The 27269-nt window shown below is 41.1% G+C and overlaps 2 protein-coding genes across 2 annotated transcripts in view; one reads left to right on the top strand and one right to left on the bottom strand.

The window, feature by feature from the left end:
- Positions 1-2077: 2077 nt before the first annotated feature.
- LOC128299027 (uncharacterized) overlaps positions 2078-27269 on the bottom strand; it is a 69675-nt gene continuing 44483 nt past the window's right edge. The window contains exons 12-20 of the mRNA XM_053034860.1: positions 13762-13862; positions 13141-13393; positions 11821-11889; positions 11144-11149; positions 10288-10368; positions 8062-8163; positions 6238-6429; positions 6075-6167; positions 2078-5666 (exon numbers count right to left, since the gene is read on the bottom strand). Of these exons, the coding sequence (XP_052890820.1) occupies positions 5538-5666; positions 6075-6167; positions 6238-6429; positions 8062-8163; positions 10288-10368; positions 11144-11149; positions 11821-11889; positions 13141-13393; positions 13762-13862 (1026 nt within the window). The 3' untranslated portion in view covers positions 2078-5537. The remainder of the gene's footprint in view (positions 5667-6074; positions 6168-6237; positions 6430-8061; positions 8164-10287; positions 10369-11143; positions 11150-11820; positions 11890-13140; positions 13394-13761; positions 13863-27269) is intronic.
- On the top strand, positions 24204-26431 carry LOC128299028 (protein hunchback). Its single transcript, XM_053034861.1, has one exon. It carries the CDS (start codon positions 24206-24208, stop codon positions 26429-26431), a length of 2226 nt encoding a protein of 741 aa, XP_052890821.1. The 5' UTR covers positions 24204-24205.

The raw sequence follows: 27269 nt of genomic DNA, 5'->3' as shown, positions 1-27269 counted from the left end.
GCCTTGTGGTTTGCGATGCGTGAGTGATTCTGCCTTTAGTTCATTGCGTGTAGTTTTGCAAATGATTCCGTGTGTATCCCGCTTGCCTTTTGCCCTCATATCATTCGTTCTGTTTCCTACTGCTGTCCCTATATAAGATAGATAGCTTTGTCGTAAGAATGTGTGTGTTTTTTTGTTATAATACATAGATGCTTGCTTCTTTTTGTTTTTGCTTCTCGTCTATACATAAGAACATACACTTCCTTCCTGCTCGGTGCCACAACCGCTCAACCCACCCAGGTGACTTAAGGATTAAGATTCATTTGGTTTTTGGTAATATTACTTATGCTTGCAATGATTTTTACGCGCCACAGCCGCAGCCAGCCGCATATCGAAAATTTGTGATGGTAATGGTGTGGAAATTCAGGTGTGATTGATTAATACTACCTCTGGGTAGCTTGGTTTCCTATTTCCGTGATGTTCTGTTTTGGCGCTCCAACCACCAACAAAACTAAAAACAAAAACCACATCCACACTGGGCACTCGGGGGAGTTTTGAAGAAATTTTTGCTACAAATATAAGTTGGTAGTGGTTTTAGGTTCATCTCATTTTGAATATGTGTTCCTCTTGTCCTCTGTAGTCGGTCACGATCGATGAACATATGTAGATGTGTGAGAAAGTGTGTATACATAGTTTAGCAGGATTTGTTGTGTTTTACACTCTTTCTGTCTCTTGTATTTTTTTTTTGCTTTTTTGGTGAGTGTTTTTTGAGTTCTGTTTGAAAATATGAGTACTCCTGTGTTCGCCACTGATTGCGTTTAGCTGCTAGTGCCATGGTTGTACCATGCTTGCATGCGCCTCTACCTCTTCGTTTTATAGTAGTTGATTCGTTTACAGTGATTAATCGGTATGTGGTATAAATAATTATCAACGATTATGTACATCGTTCCCCTTTTTCTTGCTAGCCATTCTGGTTTGCAAAACCCCGGTAAGCATTGCGTTCCCTTTGCTTTGTTTTGTTAGTTAGTTTTCCTATTTTAGTTTTAGTTTCTCGTTTTGCTCAGTTGCTTGACGCTTTCGGTTTTTTGTTTTGTTTTCTACGTTCTTACACCTATCAAGCAGCTTGTTTTCTATCGTCTCTTAAATATATGTATAAGTATATAATCTGTTTTGTTTTGTTTTTCATTCCCTCTTCTGTTTGTCCTCATAAGACTTTCATTGCATGTTGCGTGCAGTTTTTTTTGTTTTATTTGTTGCAGAATTGCTTCCTTTTGCATACATGCGTGGAGAGCGTACACACTCACGTCACTTTCTGTGTTTGTTTTTGCGATAATATTACTTCCGGCATTCTTCTGCCATCAATTCGTTCGTTCGATATATTAGTTATGTTAGCAGTCACCGCAGGGAAACCAGCTTGCAAATAGCAGGGAAACAACTTACAACCGAGTATACAGTATATCAAATAACAGTCGGTGTGTTGGGTCGAGCGTTTCTACACTCATGCCTTCATTACATTGGCTAAACGCTGACGTGGCGCCCTAGCGCTCATATTAAGCACACATCATTCTTTGCCATTCTTAACTTTTTGTCGTGTTTAAAGTTGATTAGTTCTATTGTGTGTTCACAGTTAGAGTGCGCGTATGTTGTGTAAGGAGCGTGAGCGTTTTTTTTATTTCTTTATTTCCGTGCACATGCCTACCGGTAGCCGGTCGAAACAATAGTGAACGAATAGTGGCAAATGATTGGAAAAATTATTATCATTATCACCCGATCCTAGTTTCCCCATAGCAAAAAAGCGAAGCTCTCGTTTCTATTCACGCTAAACGATGCGATGAAGCAATCAAGACGCACATTTTGACCGTCACTTTGGCTGTCTTTTGGCCGTGCTGCCCCAAAACGCGACGCTGAAGACATCTAATTTACGACCCGTCAGAGAGTAAGGTGTTTTTTTTTATTGCAATAAAGGTAACGTCCGTACGATTTAGTGTAACTGCTGGGAAAAAAGCGATCTTCCGTTTGGACACCCTTGTTCGTCTGTCAAGCGACCCTACTGGGAACTTTTATTGAGGAATGTTTGTCTCCTCCATTGTTTCACGAGCTGTTCACCACTGAAAACAAAACAAAAAAACATCACCCATGTTCAAGCAACACAATTTCTGAGGCAATCTTTTTTTTTTTTGCTTTAACCACGTAAACGATTAACTTTACGATTTAACACTAGCATGTGTTAATCCGATTGCGCTTCCACCTCGAACGTTTGATCTAGTTGCGGCGAGTGCTCTCAGTGAGCGCTCAGGAGAGTTCTACTAATCTTATCACTCATCAGTCGAATTAGCTAGCCGGGGTTTCTCGCACTTGCGCTCACTACTGCGCACATAACGGATACTACACGCCCGATGTAAATGCTGTCAAATGATTGCGCACGACTCGAAACGCTGATGGTGTGTGTATGAACGGTATGCGAAACGCTACTTACTACCAACAACGCTTTCCCTATCGCTTGCCTACTCACGTTCGTGAAAGAGTTTTTGTCATATTTTTTTCACACAAATGTACACTTAAAAACGTCGAAATAGCTCACTCCAATCAACGGTGATCGACCACGACAGACTCTAGCAATCAATCGTTGAGCGATGCACTCTAAACGCACTACAAAACAATAGCCACATTCGATGGACAGAGGTTGCTGTACCACGCCGACTCTATCCACTACTTTCCAGCTTCACAGTTGAGCCTAAAACCAATCTCCCCAGACAACAAAAAAACAAACTCTAACGACAATTGTTTTGCTATAATTGCTCGGGTTTTGCATCGGGATTTGCTATAATTTGCAAACCCTGCACCGTGCCAACCCTGCGCAACACACATTATCAACTTCTTTTGTTGCTTTCTACCTTTCGCTTTTTGTAACGATTTGCCGGCACGATCCACTTGCCAATTGTTAACTAAGATGTAGTTTCATTTTTGCTTTTTTTGGTTTTGCTTGTGGTAAAATTTAGCTTCTAATGATGTAACAGTTTTAACAGCCCGTTTTTGTTCAATTTTTGTTTTGTTTTTGTGTGTTACGAATGAAATGACAAACTTGACAAAGGTATGCATGATGTGTAAAGTTTTATGGCATTTTCGCGTTTGTGTTTCTCCGAGTTGTCTTTGGGATTTTTTTTATAGCGCTTTATACCTTATTGCTAGTACTTTGTTTTTATAGTACCTTTTCTGTCTTATAATTTTATACTTCTTTTGTTTTTTTCCAAACACACACATCGTTGTGTGTTTGTGGTACCTTTCAGCATTAATGTTTTTTAGACCCATACCATTTTCTGTTTTTCGTCGAAAGAACAACAATGACATTCAGTTTTTGTATGTGTGGTTTGTGTATGTGTGTGTGTGTTTTTTTTTGTGTTTGTGAATTAAACAATTGTTGTGTATTACTTTTCTTCATTGACGTTCACGTACGTGTGCAGATTTTTGTGACTTCGGTGTGTGGTTTGTGTTCGTGTGTACTGTGGGAAAAGCATTATAAGGTGACATTTATAGCAAACAGTGTGGAGCGATTTGTTAGCGTTCTCCTATCGATTTGCTGCATGCGACACCGCATCTACACACACACATTAGCGACAAACAAATCTATTGCGCATTTGCTGATTGTACAAACAAGCACCAATGTCCCCTTTTTGTTATGGGATTGGGTGGCACATCCTCGATACGATTCGAGAGCCCGATTCAAGCAAGCTTTAAACAACATAGACGCCTAGCAGTTCAGTTGACAGCCTCCGTCCGGCTGTACTTATAATGGCACGAGCGGGGCATATACGGAAAATTGGGGACAATTGAGATGTTAGGTGTGTGTGTGTGTCTGGTACCTGCTCAATTCAGTAAACTTTGGCACTAGGGTCACAATGGTTTCCCTTTGTTTGCACCGTGGGCTCTCTCTCTGTTGTGGGGACTACCGACCGGAGCCCGGCGACTTAAACCGGGGGTCGTTTGCAAAGAACAAAACATCCAACAGAAAGCAAACTAATTGTTAGTCTAAATTAAAACTGTTTGTTACTTGTTTTAGTTTTAGTTAGAAACATTTGCATTCGGAGCTTTCGGAGCGACAGTTCCGTTGCACTAAGATGTGGCGTAGTATGTAAGTCACCCTTTGCGTTTATATTGTGTTGGTTGATTACTTTATAGCAAGTGTTTACACGTCGAGCATCGGTTACGATAAAACCGGCTATTAACACTTCTTTCTCTGTGTGTGCGATCGGGGGGGTTTTTTTTCAGTTGGTTGTGTGTTTGTATGTCTATGGAACTGCACAACACTGTTGTGCAACAGCGCAATTCTTCTCCTTGTCCGAAAAGTTTTGCGTTCGAGTTTGTGTTCACTGTTGTGAACATATTATGTTTCCTTTCCAGTAATGATGCTTGCATTATTATTGATCAACTTCATCATTGATTACATCCCTGACGGCTAGAATATCTCTGAATTACCGCGAATAAAGAACGTTGTTTTACTTTCTCCTTTCCCTGCTGATTAGATTCTCCTTTTTTTTGGTAAATGCATTTGTGTGTTTGTGTGAACAAGTGTGCTATAAAAGTTGCGTGAAGAAGGTTTCACTTCGAAAGCTTGTTTGGTTTTTTGGTGGACATTGAAGATGCTAACAAAACATTAAAACATAAGCCAGCTTCACGCTGTTCGCGAGTGGAACAGGTGTTGGGTGTGCGTGCGGTAGCAGAACAAACGTAAAAAATGGAAGAGTTTAACGCTAATGATACTGGGGAATGGTCTTAAGCAGCTGCAAGAAAATTATAACACAGGACATAAAATATCTTATCATGCGAGCGTAAAATTAGTCAGTTCGTTCCTAGTCCTTCCTAGCGTAATTATTGCGTGTAAGGTTTGAGGCATTGGCTTGCAATTGCGACCAATTGCACACTGATCTATGTACAGAATTAATTTAACGGCAGTGAACTGTTCGTAAACCTATAACAGGACCAAAGCTACTTGTACTGTGGAGTTGTCAAAGCTGTTGGCAGGAAGATGGTGTCTGTGGGTGTGCCTGGAAATCTTTCCGGAAGAGATATGAAAGCCCTGACAAAGTTGCGTTGGCTAGCGTAGTGTTTGTATCTGATCTGAAACGCTATGGATTCACGCATCAGTCGAATTGTCATCAAAGCGCAGTACATTGTGAAGGTAACGCAAAACAACATGCATAGTTAACAGAACAATAATGCAACGTAACGAACGAATAAATTGCGGGTATCATTTGCCGAGCGTCGTATGCGGGAGTAGAGCTGCTCGCAGAATCCGTGTCTTACAAACAGAAAAGCAAACAGGCAGGGACAAATGACAAAGCCAAAGGCGGAACCAGCGTGCATTTGCGGGTGATGTCCCTGGGGACGTTGGGCATGGTGTGAAGAGATCGTTCAAAAAGGAGACAATCCAATTGGAAACGGAAGAAACGAAAACGTACGATTATCGAGATCGTTCACTTCAGCTTATCAGCGGTAAGGTCGATCCCTTTTTCTGGTACTTCAGAATTATCCGGATCGCTAGCCGGCAGGGAAAGCAAATGCTATGCTTCTAAAAATATTAATGCTGTTGGTTTCGGCTCTAGGTTTGATTTCTTTGCTTCCACTACTAGAAAGGTGATGTCGTTTTTGTCGCGGGCCGCAAAACACTCCGCTATCAGTCGAGCGACGTCCTGTGGGTAAGGAAGAGAGATAGAGAAGAATTCGTTATTAAAATGGGTGTTTGCTATTCTATAGAACATATTATTAGCATATAGCTTCTCATGTTGAGGTCTTTTGCCCCCAAAAAGTATGCAATTACAAGTTTCGTTTCGGTAAGACGCTATTGAGTACTTGATATTGCATACTTTTAGGCGGTTAATTACGTAAAACTATTTAACGGAAAATTGCCATGAGAAGTGTTTACCGATTATCAGTATATGAAGACTGTATGAAATGAAATGATACGTGGCCACCTGACCAATCGCATTTAATTAATTCGCAAAATTTCCTATTAACCTAAGAGAAACAATTGTCTAATTTTTAAATCAACGCAACGAAATATTGAAAATATTAAGAGATTCGCTTCCTCTTCAACTCACCTGATGGTGCATTCCCTCCACCTTATTCCCGTCGACCTCCAGTATCAGCTGGCCTACCTCCAGTCCACCGGCATCGTACGCTGCTCCATGTTCCTAAAACATCAAAATTACACATCATTTACAGCAGTGTTCAAGGGCTTGCCAAGTCGCCGCCTGCACGTACGTGGATGTTGATGATGCGTGGCAGCGGATGCTTAGTATTTGCACCGCCCTCGATGGCGATACCGAGGATTGGCTTCGATTTTTTAACGGTTATATGAAGATTTCCTCTATGATCAGGTACTATATGTGGTGGTTGATCTTGATTCTGTTCCAGCGACGATCCGTTCTGGTCCAAAGGCAGCCGTTGCATTGACTGTGACGTTCGGGTTGGGAGAATGTGCGTTGAGGTGCAGATGGAAATGAGCGAACAGATAGATTAAATCGTTAGCTAAGCAGTACGTTTGGTCAATGATACGGCAAAAAACACATTCATCAGTGCCAAAATTGCATCGAAACGGATAAGCAACGTAAAGGGTTCGTATGACACAGGAAGGTTTCCTGCATCATTGTAAGGTAACCACATTATATTTGTAGAAATACGATTATATACTTAAAATGTTACAGATACGTGAAATGTTTGAAACGAAACTATATTTAGAAACAAACTTTATACTGGTACGATGATATGTGTATCGTGCGTTACTACACTTTAATAAAACAGACAGGGTGTGATAGAATTATACTGTAAAGTACTTAATTTAAACACTATTATAACAAACAATTTATTACGTATTTGATTAAGAATGTTTAGCATGAACTGTTGTTAAACAGATAAAGTTTATTACAGTTGTTAGGTTCTGTATAACAGACTACGATAGCTTCTGAATACTACTATTACGCATCACTACATATTAAATGGTAGATCTAAAAGCTGTGTACTTAAAATATGCTTAGTGTGAAGTTTACCAGAAGATGGTACTGATGGAAGATTTGGAAATACTGTATGACACAATTCGTTTGTGTTCCGAATATTATTTTAAAGCGTATAACAGAAGGTGCTCCTATGGCAATGTTTGATGTGCTACGGAATTTATGTTGATAGGTTATTCAATCTACGGTTCAACGCTGTGAAGCGTAACTTCGTATGAAAGCTACTGATACACACTCCGGTAAAGCTACTACGAAACTACTGAAAGCCATATCTGGTGTCAGTATTGGTGTCTGTCACTGGACGTGTAAGTACGTGTTTGTGTGTGTGTGTTTGTATGCATGTTTAGTGTTGCTTTGGGTGTTGCAGTATTGCGTATGATCGTTGCCCTCGGCTTAGCGCGTTGCAACAGATGCTGCTATCGATCACTTCCTTAGCACGGGATCAACTAGCGAATCGAGTAAATACATTTCACTAACCTAGCATAACTGACAAACACACACTGACATACAGCCACACACAAGACTTGAAACAAGAACGCTTTTTATTTATGTTTTCTCTAAAACCACTGAATTACACGTACATTGTTTGCTATAAGGTGTACTGCTGCCCATGGCAGGTTACCGTTTGATGCGTGCTTCAAGTGTTTGCGCCTAAAGGTATGCAATATATTTTTTCCCCGCCCCGTAGTAGCCAATGGACCCGTTGGTCTGGTGCTGCGATTGCATACCTTCTGGCGCTTTGCATTTAAAACACATAACCAATCGAACTGCATCGTGGGCAGCAGCACACTTATGCCTAAATGATTCGTTCAAACGAGAAACGGTAACAAAAACAAACGAACAACAATGTGCGAACATTATGGATTTGTTGACTGGCATTTTTTTGTTTTGTTTCAGCTACCAATTATCAACGTATCAGCGTTAAGGTGAGTGAAATTTGCTAGCCAAACTGCTAACAGCCGGAAGCTAATCTCTTCACGCCTCTTAGCAGCTTGGCTACGAACCGACGAAGAAGACACGGTTTTTTGTTTGTGGCACATAATACGGTACACGGCACAGCACATGGATCATTTACCTGATGTCGTCTGACACCTGGATCGGTTCCTAACAGTGTTCCTGTTCCTGCTCCGTCCTCATCATTCAAATCAAAACTTCTAGACAACTTTATCGACAGTTCCTAGAGCGTCGTGTATGTATTGTTGTGTATTGTTAACCGCCGGACGATTGGTTTTGTTTTGTATGCGTTTTGTTGTTGTTGTTGTTTTTTTTTCATTTTTATTTGCGAGTTTCAGGGGAAAGAAGAAGAAAAGTTGGAAAAAAGAAAAGAATTGCACAAAAATGAAAAGAAGTATATTACGACTGTAAACGCAAAACGAAGCAATGGCGTTTGGTTTTGCAGCACGTTTACAAATTTAACGAAGTTTACAAAATAATGAATAAACGAATAAACAATACAAAATCTGCTCTCATTAAACTGATAGCGTAGGAAAACTAGAAGCAATGTTAACAAACAAATATTGTAATACGAATAACATACATCAAAATACAAAACAAAACAATGAACTGGCAATGGACAGTAACGTAAGCAGAGAGCAGAACTCACAAAAAACGTCGAAATAAAAACATAAATAATTGAAACACAATATTAAAGCAAATTAATCAAAATAAAAACAAAATTAATTGTAATACTAACCAAACAAACATAAAGCAAACTACGCAAAGTTACGAGTTATCAAGAGGCCAAACATGTGCACTTGTTTGTTTACGAGTTTTATCAACTTTACTATGCCTTGTTATTGTTCTGTTCATCAAGGTCATTTCATTCATCGAGGTCTACTTTCATGTTATTATTTGAGTTTTGTATTTTTTTTGTGCTTTAAACTGCTCACCGATTCAATGAAGTTTATTGTGCACTGCAGAAGTAGCAATTGTGTTGGTAATGTTTATAGTGTTTTGCTACATAATGTACACTACCAGCAATAGGCAATAATGCTTCGTAGTAAAATATTGTGAACGGTTTTTTGCTCTTTGCTTAGTTCGTTTCAATCCTTGATACTATGAGAAAGGTGCCCCATGCTTGCGAAAGTAGTGCGAAAAGAACACTTTAGTACAAGAGGGTGGGGAGTTTGCAAGTGAGAATGGCCATATTGGAAATCCGAATTGGAGAGGTTTTACAGAACAGAAGGTGGTTAATAAAGGGTGTGTTTGATCGATTTTGGTCATGAAAGTGTCCATTTATATAAATATCATTTCGCTCACTGGTTTAAATAGGTCGCGCTCGTGTTGACGTGAAGATGGCAAAGTACCGAGTACAGGTTTGCAACATTCTACGCAGAGCGAAAGTATTCCCAAAAATAATGTTACGAAACTCATGCAGTGTGCGATACAAAAAATATTCAATAAAAATCTACGTTCTATCTAACTACACATTGAAATCGATTGGTCGAAAGAGAGTGCCCATTTCATTCCTACAGCGAATTAATAAGATAAATAAAAGAATGCTCGAACAGAAGAGAATAACAGATCAGGTAAACGTAATACATTCGTTATGATAAAAACAAGAGTAAATAGTCCTTTTTAAAATTTGTCATTTAATTATCAGATTATATACCATTTGAAAATTGAAACAACAAATAAGGAGTGACACAAACGATATGCAGACCTGTTTAAAAACATAGAAAACTGTCATACATACTTATAAAAATGGACACAATTCGTGCTTCATAATACTGATTTACGGGGTGCATCTAAGAAATGCAACCGTCAAGGCGCAAATTTAACGCAAGAATAAATACACAAACAGTACAAAGAAAATGGGATCAAAAATTTAGTGTATTTTTTGTTTTTTGCAGAAATGGAGACTTGCAAAGTGCTATTATTTCGATCATTATGTAAAATAAGAAAATTTAATTAAAATTTGAAAAGTAAAACTTTAAATGGCCAAATTATGTAAAAATAAAATAGAACAATCAAAATACTTTTAGTAACAGTTAGTAACATGTCTTGAAAGGATATTCAACAAATCGAAAGATGTATAAAAACTAATAAAACAGAGTATGCAACGAACATAGCATCGAATAAATGCATATCATTAAAAACAAAACAACTTCAATTAATAAAATAAACATCTGATCGAAATAGCACGAATTGATGAATTTAGAGAGTGAAAAAGAGATGTAATCAAAACAGAAGAGAGAAACACAACCAGCTCCGGAGAGGAAACCGAAGAGAAAAGTAACAGAAGAAAGAAAAAACGGTAAAAGATTTAGAAGTTTTAAGTATGTTAGAGGTTTGCACTTACGAGAGGTCTTCCCCAGTACCAAGATTTGACTCGTTGCGTTAAACCACCTAAATGTGATCGTATTCCATCTAAGTAGCTTCCCTGTAAGTTGGCGGGCGAATTCATTAAAAAGAAACCGTGGACCACAAAAACAAAATCTACCACAACGGGTGTGGGCGGTGACGATGGTAAAGTGCACTGTACTTAAAACCGAACGATCTTTAAGCCCCATTTTTACCTCACTCAATCACGATCACTAGAGAGATCTTTTGGTTGGTTGTTTGGTAGTAGTGTTAAGAATTGTGAGACACAAAAAATAATGTTTAATGGCAAATAAGTAGATGAAACATAAACCCGTTTTGGTTGAAATCTGTACAAAAGTTTTTAAAAACTACTTGGAAAACTTATGTATTCTATTATGTTCTAGGGAAAGAATTTGGAACGATCATCTGTGAATATATGTTCGCTAGAGAGTTCGAGCTAAATTGAAGGAACTAGTTTTACCTCAACAACATAATGATGCTATGATTGAATATTGAACGTACTACCTGTGACATCAATGCGTCGGATTCTTTGAACACGAACCTATGTTGGTTTTGCTAGCGCTTAATATAAGGTGTTTTTCTTCATAAAACAAATTTAATTGTAAGCCTAATTATTTAACAACGTATTAAATTTGGAAAAAGGACTAAATGTAATTGTCGATCTACTACAAATGAGCTCACTAGACTGCTTTCGATGGCAAGAGAGGGCTTACTGTTTGTGTTATTATTAACGACATTTTGTCAATGAGATAGAAGATGGCACCAATGCATACAACGAACGACAAAAAATGAAGAAAAGAAAACACAATTTATTCTAAAATGAGCAAACTTACCTGATCCTTTTGCGGTGCATTTCAGACAATGGAAATAGTTTAAAAACAAACAATGTCAATTCGTTTTAATAATAATAGTACATTAACAATTATGAAAAATGAAAGAATTCAGAAAGAACAAAATACGTATGAGCATTGTGAGTTGGCTTGAATCACGACAAAGAGTTGCCTACTCATAGAGATTAAAATCATGAATGAATTATTGAACTCACGAATTTTGATTTCTTGTAGCGATTAACAAACTGCCATTGAATATATTTTATTTGAATTGAAGCCAAGAATATTTTTTTGCAAAGAGTCACTATGAGAACTGGCTCAAAAATGTAACTCACTCACTATGAATAGATTCATCTTAGTGAGTTGTCCTTAATGAGATGTGTGCTCAGTGAGATGCTTAGCAAGTTCTTGTATTTGTGTTATCTCATCCGCATCAGCAGAATGTTATTGAAATTATAAATCCTTGGAGAGTGTTTATTTCTTGAAAATTCATGAATTTAAAAAAAATACATCATTTTTCAAATAAAAATGTTCATGTCATGATTGTATTGAGAGTCAATTTTTATGATTCAGGTGACTAATTCACCAAGGATTTCTATGAGAAACTTTTTCTTGAATAGGTAAGTTTATCAAAATTCTACACAATTTCCTTATTTTTTCATGCGTATCACACAACTTACCGAGTCGTAATCTGCCCTAGATAGCTGAGTCTCGCTTCCTCTCCTGGGTCGTGTAGGATCATTGTAGTCCTGGCGGTTATCAAACGCGGAGCAACACGCAATAGCACAAAGAAAGACACGAAGATAAAGAAAGGGAAGCGCGTTAATGGGGTTGATAAATGGTTGCAGCAGGTACAATCGCTTGGATGCAGAATCATTACTGCAAGACACCGTCCCGCAGTGAAGCGCATGATAAAGTAAGATCGAGAAAAAAAAACCAACAAAACCAACAAGTGAGTGGTGAAATTTGAGTGTGAGACATCGGTTTGAAGGGTTCACTGTTCAGTATGCAAAGATAAGAAAATTTGCTGTGGTTTTTGGTGTAGTTGACGGGTGTCGTCGAACGGGCCAAAATAACACGTTTCAGCTACGCAACAAACAATGATTCACGAACGACACGCAATACCACTCGCCGTCACACGGTGGAGTGACGAATATCGTTGGTCGAGACGGGCGAGAATGAATGAGTGAAAGGAGACGCTGTGGTTTGAAGTGTGTTTGCATGTTTGGGTTTTAGTGTTTTACTGGTTGGAAAGTTTTGTTGTTCTTGTGGAGTTTTGGTTAAATAAACGAATTTCTACAGACACGCTTAGTCGCTACACTATGGTTAGAATTGATTATTTCTCTTAGACAAGTTTTCTTTTCTATAAACTAGTATTACAGTTAAGGTAGATAAATGGTAAATGTATCCTATAGCACCTCTGTCATTGGTGAGCTTTGGAACAGGGAACAGACAGATCGTAAATGGCATAACATGATTACAAACAGCAATTATGTATGGTGTGGGAAAGAAATGCTAAATGTCAGTAGTAAAGTTGTGGAAAAAATTGAGGTTATGTTGAACGAGATTGAACAAATTGAATTGCACACCAAGTGGACCGAAATTTGGCCGATAAGTCGTATTTCGTGAAGTTGCTACAAATGAGACGCACGGTTCGTTTAATAAAAGCGTTAAAACAGTGGATAAACAGGAGGAGGAAAAGAAAACTTCAACACGGTGTTGTGTAAGTAATGCAATAAACAAACAACGGAATGTGTTGTAAGGTAAACAATGTAAAACACTTTCTCAACCTTCCATTACACGGACAAACAAAAGAAGATCCTGCTTCCCAACAGAGTGCTCACAAAAATAATACAAAAACAAAACAAAAACTTAGATGGAACGCAAAACCAAACAAAATCAAACAAACAAACAAACAAACAAACAACACGACGATACGGTAACGAATAAGCGAAAGGTAAAGAAAAGTAAAATTGCAATTAAAAACGAAACACAATCACCTTGTTCTTCAACTGTTTAACGACGTCGCTAGACGAGGAGGATATTTTGTGGCGGTTCAGGTGATGCAAGCCACCGATGGCGCCAATGCCGTGGGCTGCGGATGGGCCGCCCGCAAAGTTTAGGCGGTTGGGCGTAACCGTGAGAGGATTATGCGGAATATCGGCCAACGATGCGTTCAAGTGACGGGACGAGGCGTGATGGTGTAGGATTGGTCCTGCCGACATAGGCCGATACGGTAGCGGTGCTGGCGGCCTGCGTTACCGCGATCACCCAAATCATCCCCACACGCAAGGAAGCAAAATAGGACACATCGCGGATGGCGGCCAAAACGTTGAATGATAGAAGGGTAAGGGGTCAAATGAAGAAGAATAAAAAACAAAAAAGAATCGAAAATAAAACACACACGAACAAACACACCAACACATTCATCATCAATCGATCATATATCCAATTACCACACCACACGAAACAAAAAAAAGTTGGGTAAAACATTGATAGAAAAGTAAAAGAATGGGAGAAGAAAGAGAAAAAGGAAAGAAAAGAATGATTAAAATTAGCTGGAGGGAGACCGGTGAGCCCACCGTGCGCCACGTCCACCGGCTCGTTTAGTGACCGCGTACCGATTGCGAATGTCCGGCATCGTCGCGGCCAATCCGAGGCCAGAATCTTCCGCGGGACTGCGACCGGTCGCTTCTATAACTTCCAGATCCGTTTCAGACACCTGGAAAAGTGGCGATGGATGGAGGGGAGCAATCGTTGACTTGGTTTGTTTCTTTGTATCTTACAGAGCTTTGGTGAAGGGTTTTTGAAGGTTGCTTTGAGTAATGAATTCGCTACTAGCGACCCCGGGCCCTGTTTGGCCGTGGGTTGCTCAATAAAAAAAAAAGATAGCAAAAGGTGAGAGCACAACTACTTGGTACAGGCTACTTAAAAATAGGCGCACAATTGTGTTAATAATATCTGTGTACTAGCGAGAGAGAGAGAGAAAGAGAGAGAAACAGAGAGAGAGATAATGTGTTGTGGCTGTGTACGTCTACAGGGGCTTCTTTTTTTTTTGGAAGTGACTGGGTATCGTTGGTAGAACAAACTAAATCGTTAAAGTAATTAAAACTAAACAGCAAAGCAGCCCGAATCTCTGCAGCTAGTAGCGGTTATTTATCGGCAAACAGTAGTAATGCAAAATGGCGGGCAAGTAAATGTAGAACAACTAACTACGAGATATTTACGAAAGGTTTTGCGAATGAGAAGTAGAAAAAAAATCAAAGAGAACAGGCAGCAAGGCTCTAAATGAGAGTAAAACTGTGTACAAAAATGGCATCTGCATTTGGACTCCATACAAATCGCTACCTAGTAGCGCTACAGCAAGCTCCGCGCGTTTTGAGAGCGGTGAAACGGTGGTTCGGCATAAAACACACGATTACGAAAGGTGAAAGTGAAGGAAAAACTGGTGTGTTGCAGTAAGAAATGGGTGTACTTGAAGAAGAATTTCTATTGTTTGTCTAACAAAAACACAACCGAACCGTCTGGCCCTCTAGCGGCGAGTACCGGAAACTTTTCATTGAAATATTTCACACGGGACGTTCGTCTTCTGTTGCTTGTTTTTGGTTTAAATTCATTGAACAAAGAAAACGTAAATTTATGCAGAAGGATAAGAAAATTGAACTAAATACTAGTTCGTTAACAATCACAATTATGTAGGTTTATAAGAAGTTTTTTTTCCAATAAATATTTTCTAACATTAGTCCAACTTAATCAATTACCCAACTTTTCAATTATTTAAAGTTGAAGCTAATTTGCTTCCGCCTAAGCGGAAATTAATTCTTTTGTTTGCTTTAACACATGTCAATACCCTCGATGAAATGTTCCTTCATCAACATTTTAAATTCGTTTCCAAGCGCTGAGAAACAATGCGCAACGAAATTAATCATCAAGCATATTGCGCCCCATTGAACAGTGAGACCTCATTATCAAGAAAACATTATCAAAAAATCAACCCCACCCGATGGTGTCATCAGCCTCGTTGGTCGCTTCGGGGAGATTTCCTTCCGAACTCTCTGACCGTGTTGTGTAGGATTCTGTTGAACAGTGTTTTTTCCCCGACGCCATTTGCTTTGTTTCGTTGCGTCGCACTGTGATAAGCGATCGCTTTGTACGGCCTGGTGCATCGTCACAGCTCGACTGATAAGTCCAAAATGCTGCATTTGGGCCCGTTTGAGCACAGCACACCCTTGTACAACTTGTTCGAGCCTGTGTGCATCGCGCTGCTCTGATGCTGTTTGTACGGTGTTTGCGTGTTTGCAACAACGTCCGGTACACACCGGGCCGGACACGGTTGGCCTTCCCTGCTGGCGCCATAACCCACAATGACATTGGCTGCAAACCGCCTGCAGTGGGAAGATTACAAGTAATCCTTCCATAAATAATCGCTCAGCAAATAAAGTCCAGCCACCGGCGCGCTGCACACAGTTGATGAGTGCATGCCGCGAGCCAGGGCTTGGTGTAATTTATGGCCCACAAAGGGAACACGCCTTCGCATGTTTGGTTATTGATGAGCATTATCAGAGCGGTCCGATGATGAGTGTGCCTCGGGGCTGTTGTTTTTAATACTCATATTCATGCCCAAAAGAAATGGATTGTTCGTTAAGCTGTTGCTGAAGAGTAAGGGATTGATGAACATTTTATAGCAGCTTTCGCTTTTATCATCAAATTTATAATATTCTGATCATTTCAATACCTTTTGTTTTACTTCCAACAATGCTACATTAACTATTAGATTTTTTGAAACATTTCACTTAAGTTCCTGGTACTGTTTTTCACGCTCAGTGAACAATTCGAAACAATTAAGGAACTATGAACTGATGTGGAATTTTCAGAAGCTGCTCTGGTACATCAACATTTGATTTAAGCCGTGATTTTTTTTGGAGATGTTAGTCAATAGTTCAGAAATACAATAACATCGAGGAGTACAATAATTATATAAAATTAGAATTGACAACAATGGAATAATATTGATTATTTAAAAGTTGCTGTAGCTTTAAGAGTAAATGACTCCAAAGTGAATGAGTTATATGAAACAAATAGCTAATTTTTCACTTTATTTTACTATTAAATTAATGTTAAACCATCACAAATGTTAAATGTTACATGTTGAAACATCACAAAGATAAATTGATTGAAACATCTGATATTTCAGTTACTTCAGAGTAATTTACCAGAGTATTGATGTGAAATGTAATGGCTGTTGTTTTACAGTAATGTGTAAATGTTTTTATTTGATAATGCTGAATAAGTAATCATTGACGGCAAGGAATAAATAATGAAAAAAATCCTGTTTACCAATATGGAAGGATATTAATTTAAAAAATGCATTTTTTCGATAAAAAAATATCTTTTTGAACATTAAACGAAATCAAAATCCCTCGCAGAGTAAAAAAAACAGTTTTCAAATGCCGCCATTTTATATATCAAGCATACCCTCTCCCAAAACCACAACATCTCATGTTGTATAAAAAACGCAACGAGAAAAACCTTGTTTTCCACACACACACAACCGAGGGGAAACGAACCCAAAAAAGGGCCACCGGAACGTCTCATTCGATGGAACTTTCTCCAATCCGCGTTGAGAGCGGAAGACTTTTTTGTTCCCTCGCACGTGCTCCGCTCCGGAGGGGAGAGCGTTTTTGTGTTTGTTGAGTTGATTTTTTATGTTTACGCTTACGCAATCAACCAATGCGTGCGCTCCGTTCGGTTTTCCAAAGCGTCAGTAAACAGCAAGCTACAGCAAAAAAAAAAACTGCTCAACTTCTTCTTCGTCGTGCCGCGTGCCCGGTGATTGCCGGTTACCATGGGAACGTTTTTCGTTCCAACCGTGAGCCCTTTCCTATTCGCCTGCTATGTAAAAGTAAAAAAAGACCGTTCGACCCTCGCACGCAACGAACGCACGCACACACGTCGGCACGAATCGAGGGATAATGCGCGACCATAAATAAATGTGGATTCGTTCGTACGGTTGGGCTGGGGGATTTTTTTGTCCGTTCGTACTGTTCGACTGTTTGTCGGATTTTCTTTCACTCCCTTTGCCGGCCGCTCCCAGGAGGAGGGTGGTTGTGCCCGAAAAACCCATCAAAACCCACCGCTGTCGGCGTGTGCGTATACGGGGCCGTAGCCAGCGGTTGGGAATCGAAGCGAAGTCGAGAGCCGAGTGCGAAGCTTCGAATAAAAACACGGTAGGGAGTTTTCCCGTTCGAAAGCCGGTTGTTGAAGTACGGTGGTTTTCTTTTTTTGGTTGCTGCTGCTGCTGCCTTCATCCATTCCATTCGTTGTATGCGCTGTGGTTTCTTTATTGTTCGCTTCTTATTTATTCCTCCTTCCATTCCCGAGCGCCATTTCCTTTCATTTCCTGAATGTTTCGCACATAAGTATGCGTGTGTGTGTGTTTGTACAACTCCCCCATCCCCCCTCCTATTCCCAATCCCCTCCAGCGTGCGCATTCTCCCCATTCGTTAATGGCGGCTGTACACGAGCCGCCCGCAGAGACAGGGGGAGCTTTTTTTCTGGGCGAACCACCGAAAGCACCCCACTCCGAAAATAGCAAATGGCGCCGTCACACGATAAATAAAGCATGGAGGATTCCATCATAAAAATAGGGGAGCCAAAATTGCGTACCGGAAGTGAACAAAGGTTTTTGGTTCTGTTTTTGTTAGTATGTTTCGTGTGGTGGGGATTTTTTTAGGCTGTTGTAGCATTTTATTACTTTTGTTATATTACTATCTGTGATGTTGTGTGAATCATGGTTCTTTGATTTATTACAGATATTACAAATATAACATAACAAATGATATAACAAATTAATATGAAATAAAAGTTATAAATGTTAAAGGTTATAAAGAAAAGAGTTTCTAATTGTTGAAAATTAAATTTAAAATTAATAACTTAAATTAAAAATAAAATAAAAAAGTTTATGATAACAATAAAATATATAGTTGTTAATGGTAGAACGATAATTAATTTTCCAAAGTATAATGAAAATGATACAATTTTAAAAACAAAATGGAGAATTTCATAAGTTTGAAGAAAATTAGACAAAAAGTTATTACGCTTTATTGGCTTACATCTCCAATTTGAGGGAAATTTTCATGCTAAATGTAACATTTTGGTTTACTTGTATCATTTTTGCACCAATCTAACAATGGGGGAGGAAAAAATCTATATTCTTACCCCCTCATCTCCCCCATCTAATTTTACTGATTGCTTTTAGTGAGAAGATTTCCGTTTTTTCCTACTTCTTTTTCCACCCATTGGACGTGCATGTGTTTTTCCCTTTAACGCCCGTACGCTGTACAATGTGCGAAGAAAATAAAAAGCCCCGAGGGAGTATTCGTCGGCTCGGCCGGATGGAAACGATGGGCCCTGGAGCGTAGTAAGAAAATGTCTGCCCATTTTTGGATGCAAAAGGGGACGACAAACGGGAAACGGAGTGGAACGAAACCTACCCGGTTCTTTCGTTCTTTCTTTTTTTTTTTGTTCAACAATTTTTCTTCCGATTTTCCGATGATGATAGGGATATGTGCATGCGTGCGAATGGAAGTGAAAGTTGTTTACTTTTGTTATCCATTTCTTTGACTTTGCTTTTTCCCTATTTCTACCATTTTCCGACACACGCTTCCACACGGCCTTCCACCAGTGCAATGTGCTATCTACGTTGTTTAATCGGGTTTGATTACGGAGTATGAAACTGACCACCGAAACACTAACACTATTACTGGCTAAGGGGTAGAAATTATGAGTGTAAATAATACATCTTTCCCGCTTGCAATCGAAATCATGAGAACAAGCAGCATCGGTCACTCGAACTCAGCAGCAAAGTGGTCCACCGTGCCACGCGCCCTCCTGCCATCCGGGTCGCCATGGAGGCCATTTTTACATTACCGGCTACACACCCATGGCGGGGTGTTGATTTTACCACGCTGACAAAATATATTTATTTTCATCAATTTGTCTCCCCGACTTTCGGCCATGCGGATGCACAACACACCGCTTACGTTACGCCACACCAACACACGTACACACACGCCGTAGCCTTAAAAATCCATCCGGGTCTAGTGGGCCGTGTCGTTAAAGTGCATTTTAAAAGCAATTAAAGCGGTAGCCGCAGGCACTTCTGGGTGGACAGCTGGGTGAGAAAACAACAAACTGACCCCGACACTGCGCCGCGGCACTCGATGACGGTGATATTGGGCGATTTGGCGATTCATTTGTGCGCTTGGGCGAGACTAGAAGAAATGAGAAATTGTTTTCTAGCTAATAATTATGCTTCATTGTGTTGCTGGTAATTGGCAGCCAACTGGTAGTGGACATTGTTCTGCAGCTCGTAAACATTCCTGTTGTGAATGAGTTCACTTAATAGTTGTGAAAGTATTTTAATTTGCAGAGTTTTAGTTTTATCCTGGTCACGGCACCGGTTATGTCATTTTATGCAAAATTAGTCAACGCAGCCAAAAAAACATTGCACTTCTTTTGAATTGGGTTGTAATTACAGCAGTATTTCCCTTCTATTTTTAATCTTAATTTGCTTTCATACATTTAAAACATTTATTAAACGATAAAATCTGATAATATAAATTAACCTTGTATGAAAATGATAAAATCTGACATCGTACTAACGATCGCACGCATATAAAATCAGATTTTTTTTGAATGATAGTTAAAGACGAAAGTTAAATTGAAGGTCAAGACTAGACATAATAAGAAAATGTTTCAATTAAGTGCTTTATTGTGTTTTTCTGTTTAATCAAACTGGTAGTGAACATTTCTGTATAGCGCCTTAACATTCCTATTGTCAATGAACTCACTTATAACGACAGTATTATTTTAAATACACGAAAGACTGAGTAATGATTTGAAATATTATTTGAATATTTGAATCCTGGAAACGACACCGATTTTTTTTAATTAATGGCGTTACCAACTTAATTGATCTTGTTTTGGTTTTCAAAGTGTTAATATTGCTAAATTGCTATAGAATTGTTATGCAATAGTAAACAGTATTTGTTTTAATTTTGAATTGCAGATAAAGACATCTTCCATTCGCTTTCCAATATAAAGACAATTTTAAAATTGGTCCCCTTGGAACACATAAGGCACATCGTAATTACGATCGCGAGTGCATCGTGAAATTTACGAAGTAATCAAAATTGAAACTTGAAAAACGCCAATTCCTGTTGATGATTGATTTTCCGAGTGTAAGAAAAGTCTCTAAATGATGATTTGAAGGCATTGCCCTGTTAGAAAATAATATTCATGAGGGTGAAGAATACATTATCGGTCAATTAAAACTTTTCCATTTGATTTCAATACAATTCCTACGAGTTATTAGAAGCCAACCAGTTTTTTAAAGATTGCATTTCCGTAGTAAGATTTCCGTAGTTATAAGACAATGGGAATAGTTAGGTGCAATAGTGACGTTTATGGATAAAATAGTTTTACTTTTAAGTACATTAGCAGCATAAGTCCATGGTCAAAAAGCATAAACATGCTTATGTTCTACACGGCTCAACATATTTGAACGCATTCATCCGTCGATTTTTCTTACGAAACCGAACCGGATAAACCACCGAAACGATTCACACCGCTGCCGATGGAGAAAGTTGCCACTTGCCACAGCCGGCGGGAACAACAGAACCTTGACTGCGATTGTGGTAGGTGATTAGCTGCGGCGTGCGAAAGGGTACGGGGTACACATTAGCACGTAGAAAAAGAAGAAAAAAAGAAGAAAGACAAAACGGTAACGGTGGCCAAAATGCACTCCTTTGCCCAGACGCACTCACTTTCAGTTTCAAACGCACTGCTTGCAAGGAGGAAAAATCAATTTTCCTTCTGACCTTCCGAGTAAGACGAATGCGTTGTTCGGTCCCGTCTTCCATCTCACTTCGTCTCTAGATGCGTCTCACTTTACCTTTCCGAATCTTTACCTTACGCGAACGTTTTTCCCTTTTAATAGTTTCGCTCCGGCGGTTACTATGGACACGCAGAGAGTAATGGAAGCGAGAGATGAATAGATCATAGAGCGAGAGAGCGATCGTAAAGGAGACACAAACAACACCAAGAATAGGGAAGAAACAAACAGAGAGAAAGAGAGACGGAAAACAGCAAGACTGGAAAAAGGTGGCTTTTTTCTATTGCTTCCATCTCGTTTCACCCTCACGCGCACTGCTGTGGAACTACCCCTAGGGACATTGGTGGTAACGGCAGGTCCCAAAAAATCTCAGATCAGTTTTTAAATCGCCAGTGTGCGGTGTGGTCCTACCGGAAACAGACGCTCTCTCTTGGAAAAGTAAACGTTGTTTTGTGTTGTAGGTATTGTTTTCACTGCTACGAAGCTGAAGTGAACCAAAAACCGCAAATAAGTGAACTATTCGCTAATGAATCGTGCATTTTCTCCGAAGAATGGAATAAAGAAACTGAGGTGACTTAGACACGCGTGATGTTGTGAACAGTTGCTAGTGAGTTTTGGCGTTTTGTGCAAATCTAAACAACCTGCAGGAAGTTTGAGGATTTTAGTTAAAAGTGCTCCAGAAACACAAATTTGGAAACTGAAAGTGTGAAACAAATTGCTGCTTCAGCAACCCCGTCGGTTGTCCGGAATGTTGTAGTGCGTGCACCAGGGTGCCCTCATCAACATCTTAGACCTCGAGAATCCCAAGAACTACACATTTGCATCGAAAACGTTCAGGTAAGCAAAGCAATTTTACGCACCGTGGGTAAAATTTCACTTTTACAACGCGTACCAGTACACGGCCGAAAGTTGATTGACCCAGTTACGCCCCTTTCTTCCAAACGCTACTCCTATCCTTTGGCCGAAGGACAACTCTTTTGTCCTTAAGATTTACCGGGCAATTTAGGGGTCCCGATTTTGACCATGTTTACAGCAGCCTTGGGTGCAATTATTGGACCGAAATTTTTACAACTGGCCAGAAAGTTTGACTTTTCTATGGCTTTCTTTGCCAAATTCGGCAAAAAAAAGGATCTCGCTCTGGTGCTACCCGTTCGATCGGTTTGATGGGTAGCAAAGCGAACTCTCCAAAAATGGTCTCAAAATTGGACCGTACCATTGGCGCGTATTGGGGGAAATGGAGTGGGAAAGTCAAATTCTGGGGTTAAGTTTTTTCTTGTTTTGAGTTATCCTAGCGCAAGAGCCAGGCAGCATAACCAGTCAAGCCTCCTTCTTGTGTGTGATCCGGGTACGTAGCTCGGCAAATCGAAAACCCGATTGAAAGTAGGGAAAAAGCTATAAAAAAATAAAAACATACCGATCGAAAACAGGGAACAGATTTAGCTGAGAAAAGTGCGCACATTTCTATTGTTTCACTGCTGTTGGGACGTTGGGAACTCTGCTTACCCCCTTTACGGAGTCCCTACACGATGGTGAACCGTGTACGATGGGGTAAAGGGTCGTCGCATAAGATCTTCGGTCGGCGATCGGGGTCGTAAAGTCGAATGTTTATTTACGAGCCGTGAGGAAAGTGTTTAGTTTTTCCGGGAGTGTTATGATATGAAACTGCTTCCCTTTTTCAAACCGTACTTCGTCTTATGCGTGCATATGACAATAAGGTCTCAAATGAGGGTCTTTTACCGAAAAGGGCTCGCTTGCAGGAGTGAAGTTGAAATTTTAATGTGAAAAACATGCAGTAATTATACGTGTTGGGAATAATTGTTGTAGCTGACACTTTGGAAGAACCTTTTCACAACACAAAGGATGATATGAGAAAACAATTATTTAATGCTATTTCCATTGCCATTTTTCTTCCAACACACGGAATGTGTTATTGTGTTCTTGATTAAATTACTTTTACATCGTTAGACATTTTTGGTACAATCTTCCGAATTGCTTCCTTTTTTTAGCTGAAGAAGAGAAATGATGCCTTCCCTTCTGTTTAATCACACAATCGTTATGTGTGGTGCCTCACTACCGCAGTACATAATAAACATCCCCCGTGAAACATACCGGATAACAATGGCGCTGGGATAGGGAGGAGTAAAAAACATACTCCACCGAGGGAAATATTCTGGATTAGTAGCAAAAAGCAAGGGGAAACACTTTTTGGCCCACACCACCAAGAACGGGAAGAACACACACACACACAAAACGCAACTTTCCTTTCAACGCTAGCCGGGGGGGTATCGATTTTCCCAAACCCTCCCTCGTACATAAGAAGTTAGCGAAATGCTGCAAAAAAATAAGAATCCGCAACAATCCACACCACGTTTGTGCTAAAAGAGAAGACAAAGCATCCAGGACAGGAGGACGACGTACGCATTTTCCTCCATTTTTCCACCCATGCCAACTCCCCCACCTCCCTCAAACGCCACAAGAATGCGGCAAGCGTGTGTTTTGGTTTCGTTTTCCATTAGAGAGGAGAAGGGAAAAAGAAGAAAAAAAAATAGCATTCGACCTTACTTTACTCACGTAGTAAACGCACACACACACACACACACATTTACCACTGGAACAATATTCCTACTCACACACACGTACCGTGAATGAAACCGGAAAATAAAACACAGTACACAAAACTGTCCAATTATCGGTGGGGGTGTAGTTGGATGAGAGGGGGAAAGAAGGGGTATGCCCTTCCCTACCCCCTACCCCCCACCCCTTCCTTCATGACAAACAACAAAACAGCAGCAAATAAAAAGCATGATGAAAATAAAAATAATCACCCATGATGGGAGAAGGAGATGCTGTGGGTGGACCAAGCAGCGTGTATGGTTTTTTTTTCTACTGTTTTCCCTCTATGGGAAGAGGGACATTTAATTTTGGGGGATTTTTCTCCCTCGCAACTGCCGTTTGGTTTTTCTCGCATGTTTGTGTGCGTGTACCAAAAAAAAGGGGCCCTTTTTCACTATGTGTGAGTGAGTCAAACGCTGTAGCGAAGGGAGAAAGTGAACGAAATCGTCCTATGGCTACTAGGGTGGATTGCTGACTAACAGACGTACCACATACACACAAACACATTCGGCACCCTTTTATGCGAAAGGGGAAGAAAACGAAAACAACAAAACAGCATGGCATGTTTTATTGATGGTTTCTTTTTTGTGTGTGCTTTTTTTCCCTCCGTTCCATACAGAATGCAGAACTTCGATTCCGTAATGACGGCGACGCAGCAACCACAGCAATCGGCAGAACAGCAGCAACAGCAGCAGACAGTAACGCCGAACGGTGGTTGGTTTGATTTAACGATTAAATCGGAACCACTCGACTACCATTCGCATCATCATTCGCTGCAGCATCACCACCATCATCATCACCTGCATCATCATCAGCAGCCGCACCAGGCGCAACAAGACACAACGCTTCTATCGAGTGATCCACACTCGAACCCAACGTCACCGCAGAGCGTGGACAGTATGGACTCGCTGAGCGGCAAGAGTGGTTTCTTCGAGGGCAAAGGAACGCCAGGCATCATGGCCGGGGGATACAATCCGCTCGGTTTTAACCCGCTAACACCTCCGGGATATTCGGGACTGCTGATTCCACCGCCAAACTCAGCGCAACATCAGCTACCATCGCAGCAACAGCACCAACAGCGTCTGGCAACACCGAACCGCATGTACGGAGGTAATGGCAGTGCGATCAAGGTAGATCTTGCCTCACTGACACCTACGCACACCCCACCAATGGACGTGACGCCACCGAAATCGCCCAAGGAACCTCTGGAAACACCCACCAAGGAGGAAGAACCGGGCTCGGACTGTGAGGATGTGTCGTACGATGGCAGCGAAGATGAGGAGGGCATCCGCAAACCCAAGGTGAACTCGCACGGGCAGGTCAAGAAGTTCCGTTGCAAGCAGTGTGACTTCATCGCCGTGACGAAGCTGAGCTTTTGGGAGCACACCCGGTCCCACATTAAGCCGGAAAAGATGCTCACCTGCCCGAAGTGTCCGTTTGTGACGGAGTACAAGCATCATCTGGAGTACCATCTGCGGAACCACCAGCGCTCGAAGCCGTTCCAGTGTCCGAAGTGTAGCTACAGCTGCGTCAATAAGTCGATGCTGAATTCGCACATGAAATCGCACTCGAATGTGTTCCAGTACCGGTGTGCTGATTGTAACTACGCCACCAAGTACTGCCATTCGCTGAAGTTGCATCTTCGGAAGTACGCCCACAAGCCGGACGTGGTGCTCAATCTGGATGGAACGCCGAACCCACTGCCGATCATCGATGTTTATGGTACGAGACGTGGTCCAAAGGCGAAGCCTCAGAAGAATGTCGATAAGTTCCTCCAGAAGCAGGACCAGACCCATCAACAGCAACAGTCACATCAGCAGTCAATCAAGCAGCAAGAATCGTTGAGTGGCTTGGGGAATGCTGGTGATCAGTCCGCCCCTCTAACGCCGCTCAACCACCAGGGTTTGAGCACTGCCCCGACGACTCCTTTCACACCTCCCGGAGGTGGTCAGACGAATGGGCTGATGCGGAACCTCTTCCCACACCAGCTATTCCCGAGCCCGCTGGCGCACATGTTCAAGAGTGCCGCGGCCAACGGCAACTTGCCACTGTTCCCGTACCTGAACCTCAACTTCCAGATGTTTGCCGACCAGCAGGCCGGTTTGTCCCAGCTTTCGCCGAGAAGCTTCCAGCAGAACCTGATGAACCAGCTGACCGGGGAGAAGCTGAACGGTAGTGCCAGCAGTGGTTCCGACCACGACAACGATCTCTCCGTGAAGACGACCTCGAGCGGTGGCTCGCTTGGGGAGGAACTGCTCAAGCAGATCACGGCCGCGGCCGCGGACAGTTCGGCCTCTGCTGCGGGACGGAACATTGCCTCCCACGAGGACAGTGAGTCGGAAACGACTTCCGCACTGCTGCAACCTTCGTTCGATGAGTCCTTCCCACCTACGGTATCGTCTAATAACCCCCGTACACCTTCGACCACCGGTAAGGGTGAGCGAAGTCGCCGGAAGGGTCGTGCCTTCAAGCTGGAACGTCTCAGCGAACCGGCAACGTCCTCCGCTGGTTCGACCGATATGGATACGCACTACGAGGAGGAACCGACCGTGACGGTACCCGCGGGTACTACCGCTGTTGCACCCGTACGAGATTCATCGGCCCCGCCAAAGGAACGATCGCTCGAGTGCAAGTACTGCGACATTGCGTTCCGGGACGATGTGCTGTACACGATCCACATGGGCTACCACGGGTATGACGACGTGTTCAAATGTAATATGTGCGGCGAGAAGAGTGAGGATCGCATCGGGTTCTTCCTGCACATTGCCCGCAAGGCTCACTGATGTAATAGGGGCAGCGTATCGTGCGATGGTGGCGTACCGAATTGTGGCGTCGAAGGGCAAAGACGCGTTGTCCATGCGGGACACTCTACCTGATAAGTATTTATTTATTCGTTTGCCTATTGGATGGTCGGGCATGCATGCAAAAGTGTGGAGGACGTTTGAGATTCATCCCAATTCTTTGGTGTATGTTTTAATATTTTTTTGTTGCGCAATGGCAGAAGCTAGTCGGCGAACGCTGTAGAACGTTGGTAGAAGAGTGCAAGATGGGTAAGATTCCAAGATTCCGGTAAGATGTTTTACCGTTCCAACAAGCTGCCCAAACAATCCAAAGACTGAGCACAGAAGTAGAAAAGATGTAGAGTACGAAACGAGCACGAAGTAATAGGGGGAAAAACTAGGGCAGAAGATAGAAAGTTGCTATAGTGGGTAAGGTAACAGACAGCATGAGCAAAGAATCAAAGATATTCGTAGTAGCGAGAGTAGTTTAGTAAGGCATTTTTTTTTTGGAGCTAGTACATAAGAGATTGTTACGAACTTCTTTAGGGTAGTACATTAGGATTATTTATACTGGTTGACGGTGCACATAATAAAGCAAACCATATTAAATACAACGATCTATTGCTTAGTTATTTCAGTTGATGATCTTAGTATACATCCCAGGATCTTTCAGTGATTGAAGTTTACAGTTAATTATCGCGTTTACTGATCATCATCCGTAGTAGGCTTTGGTGTCAATTTTGTCGTTATAAGCGATAGGGATCTTTATTCCCTATTTATCTTCTTCTCATCCTTCCAAGACCTTTCAAGACCCCACACACGACCCCGCATGGAGTACTAC

The sequence above is a fragment of the Anopheles moucheti genome, chromosome 2 (genome assembly GCF_943734755.1).
Source record: "Anopheles moucheti chromosome 2, idAnoMoucSN_F20_07, whole genome shotgun sequence".
NCBI classification, from domain to species: domain Eukaryota; kingdom Metazoa; phylum Arthropoda; class Insecta; order Diptera; family Culicidae; genus Anopheles; species Anopheles moucheti.
This window is presented reverse-complemented; position numbering and strand designations above follow the sequence as displayed.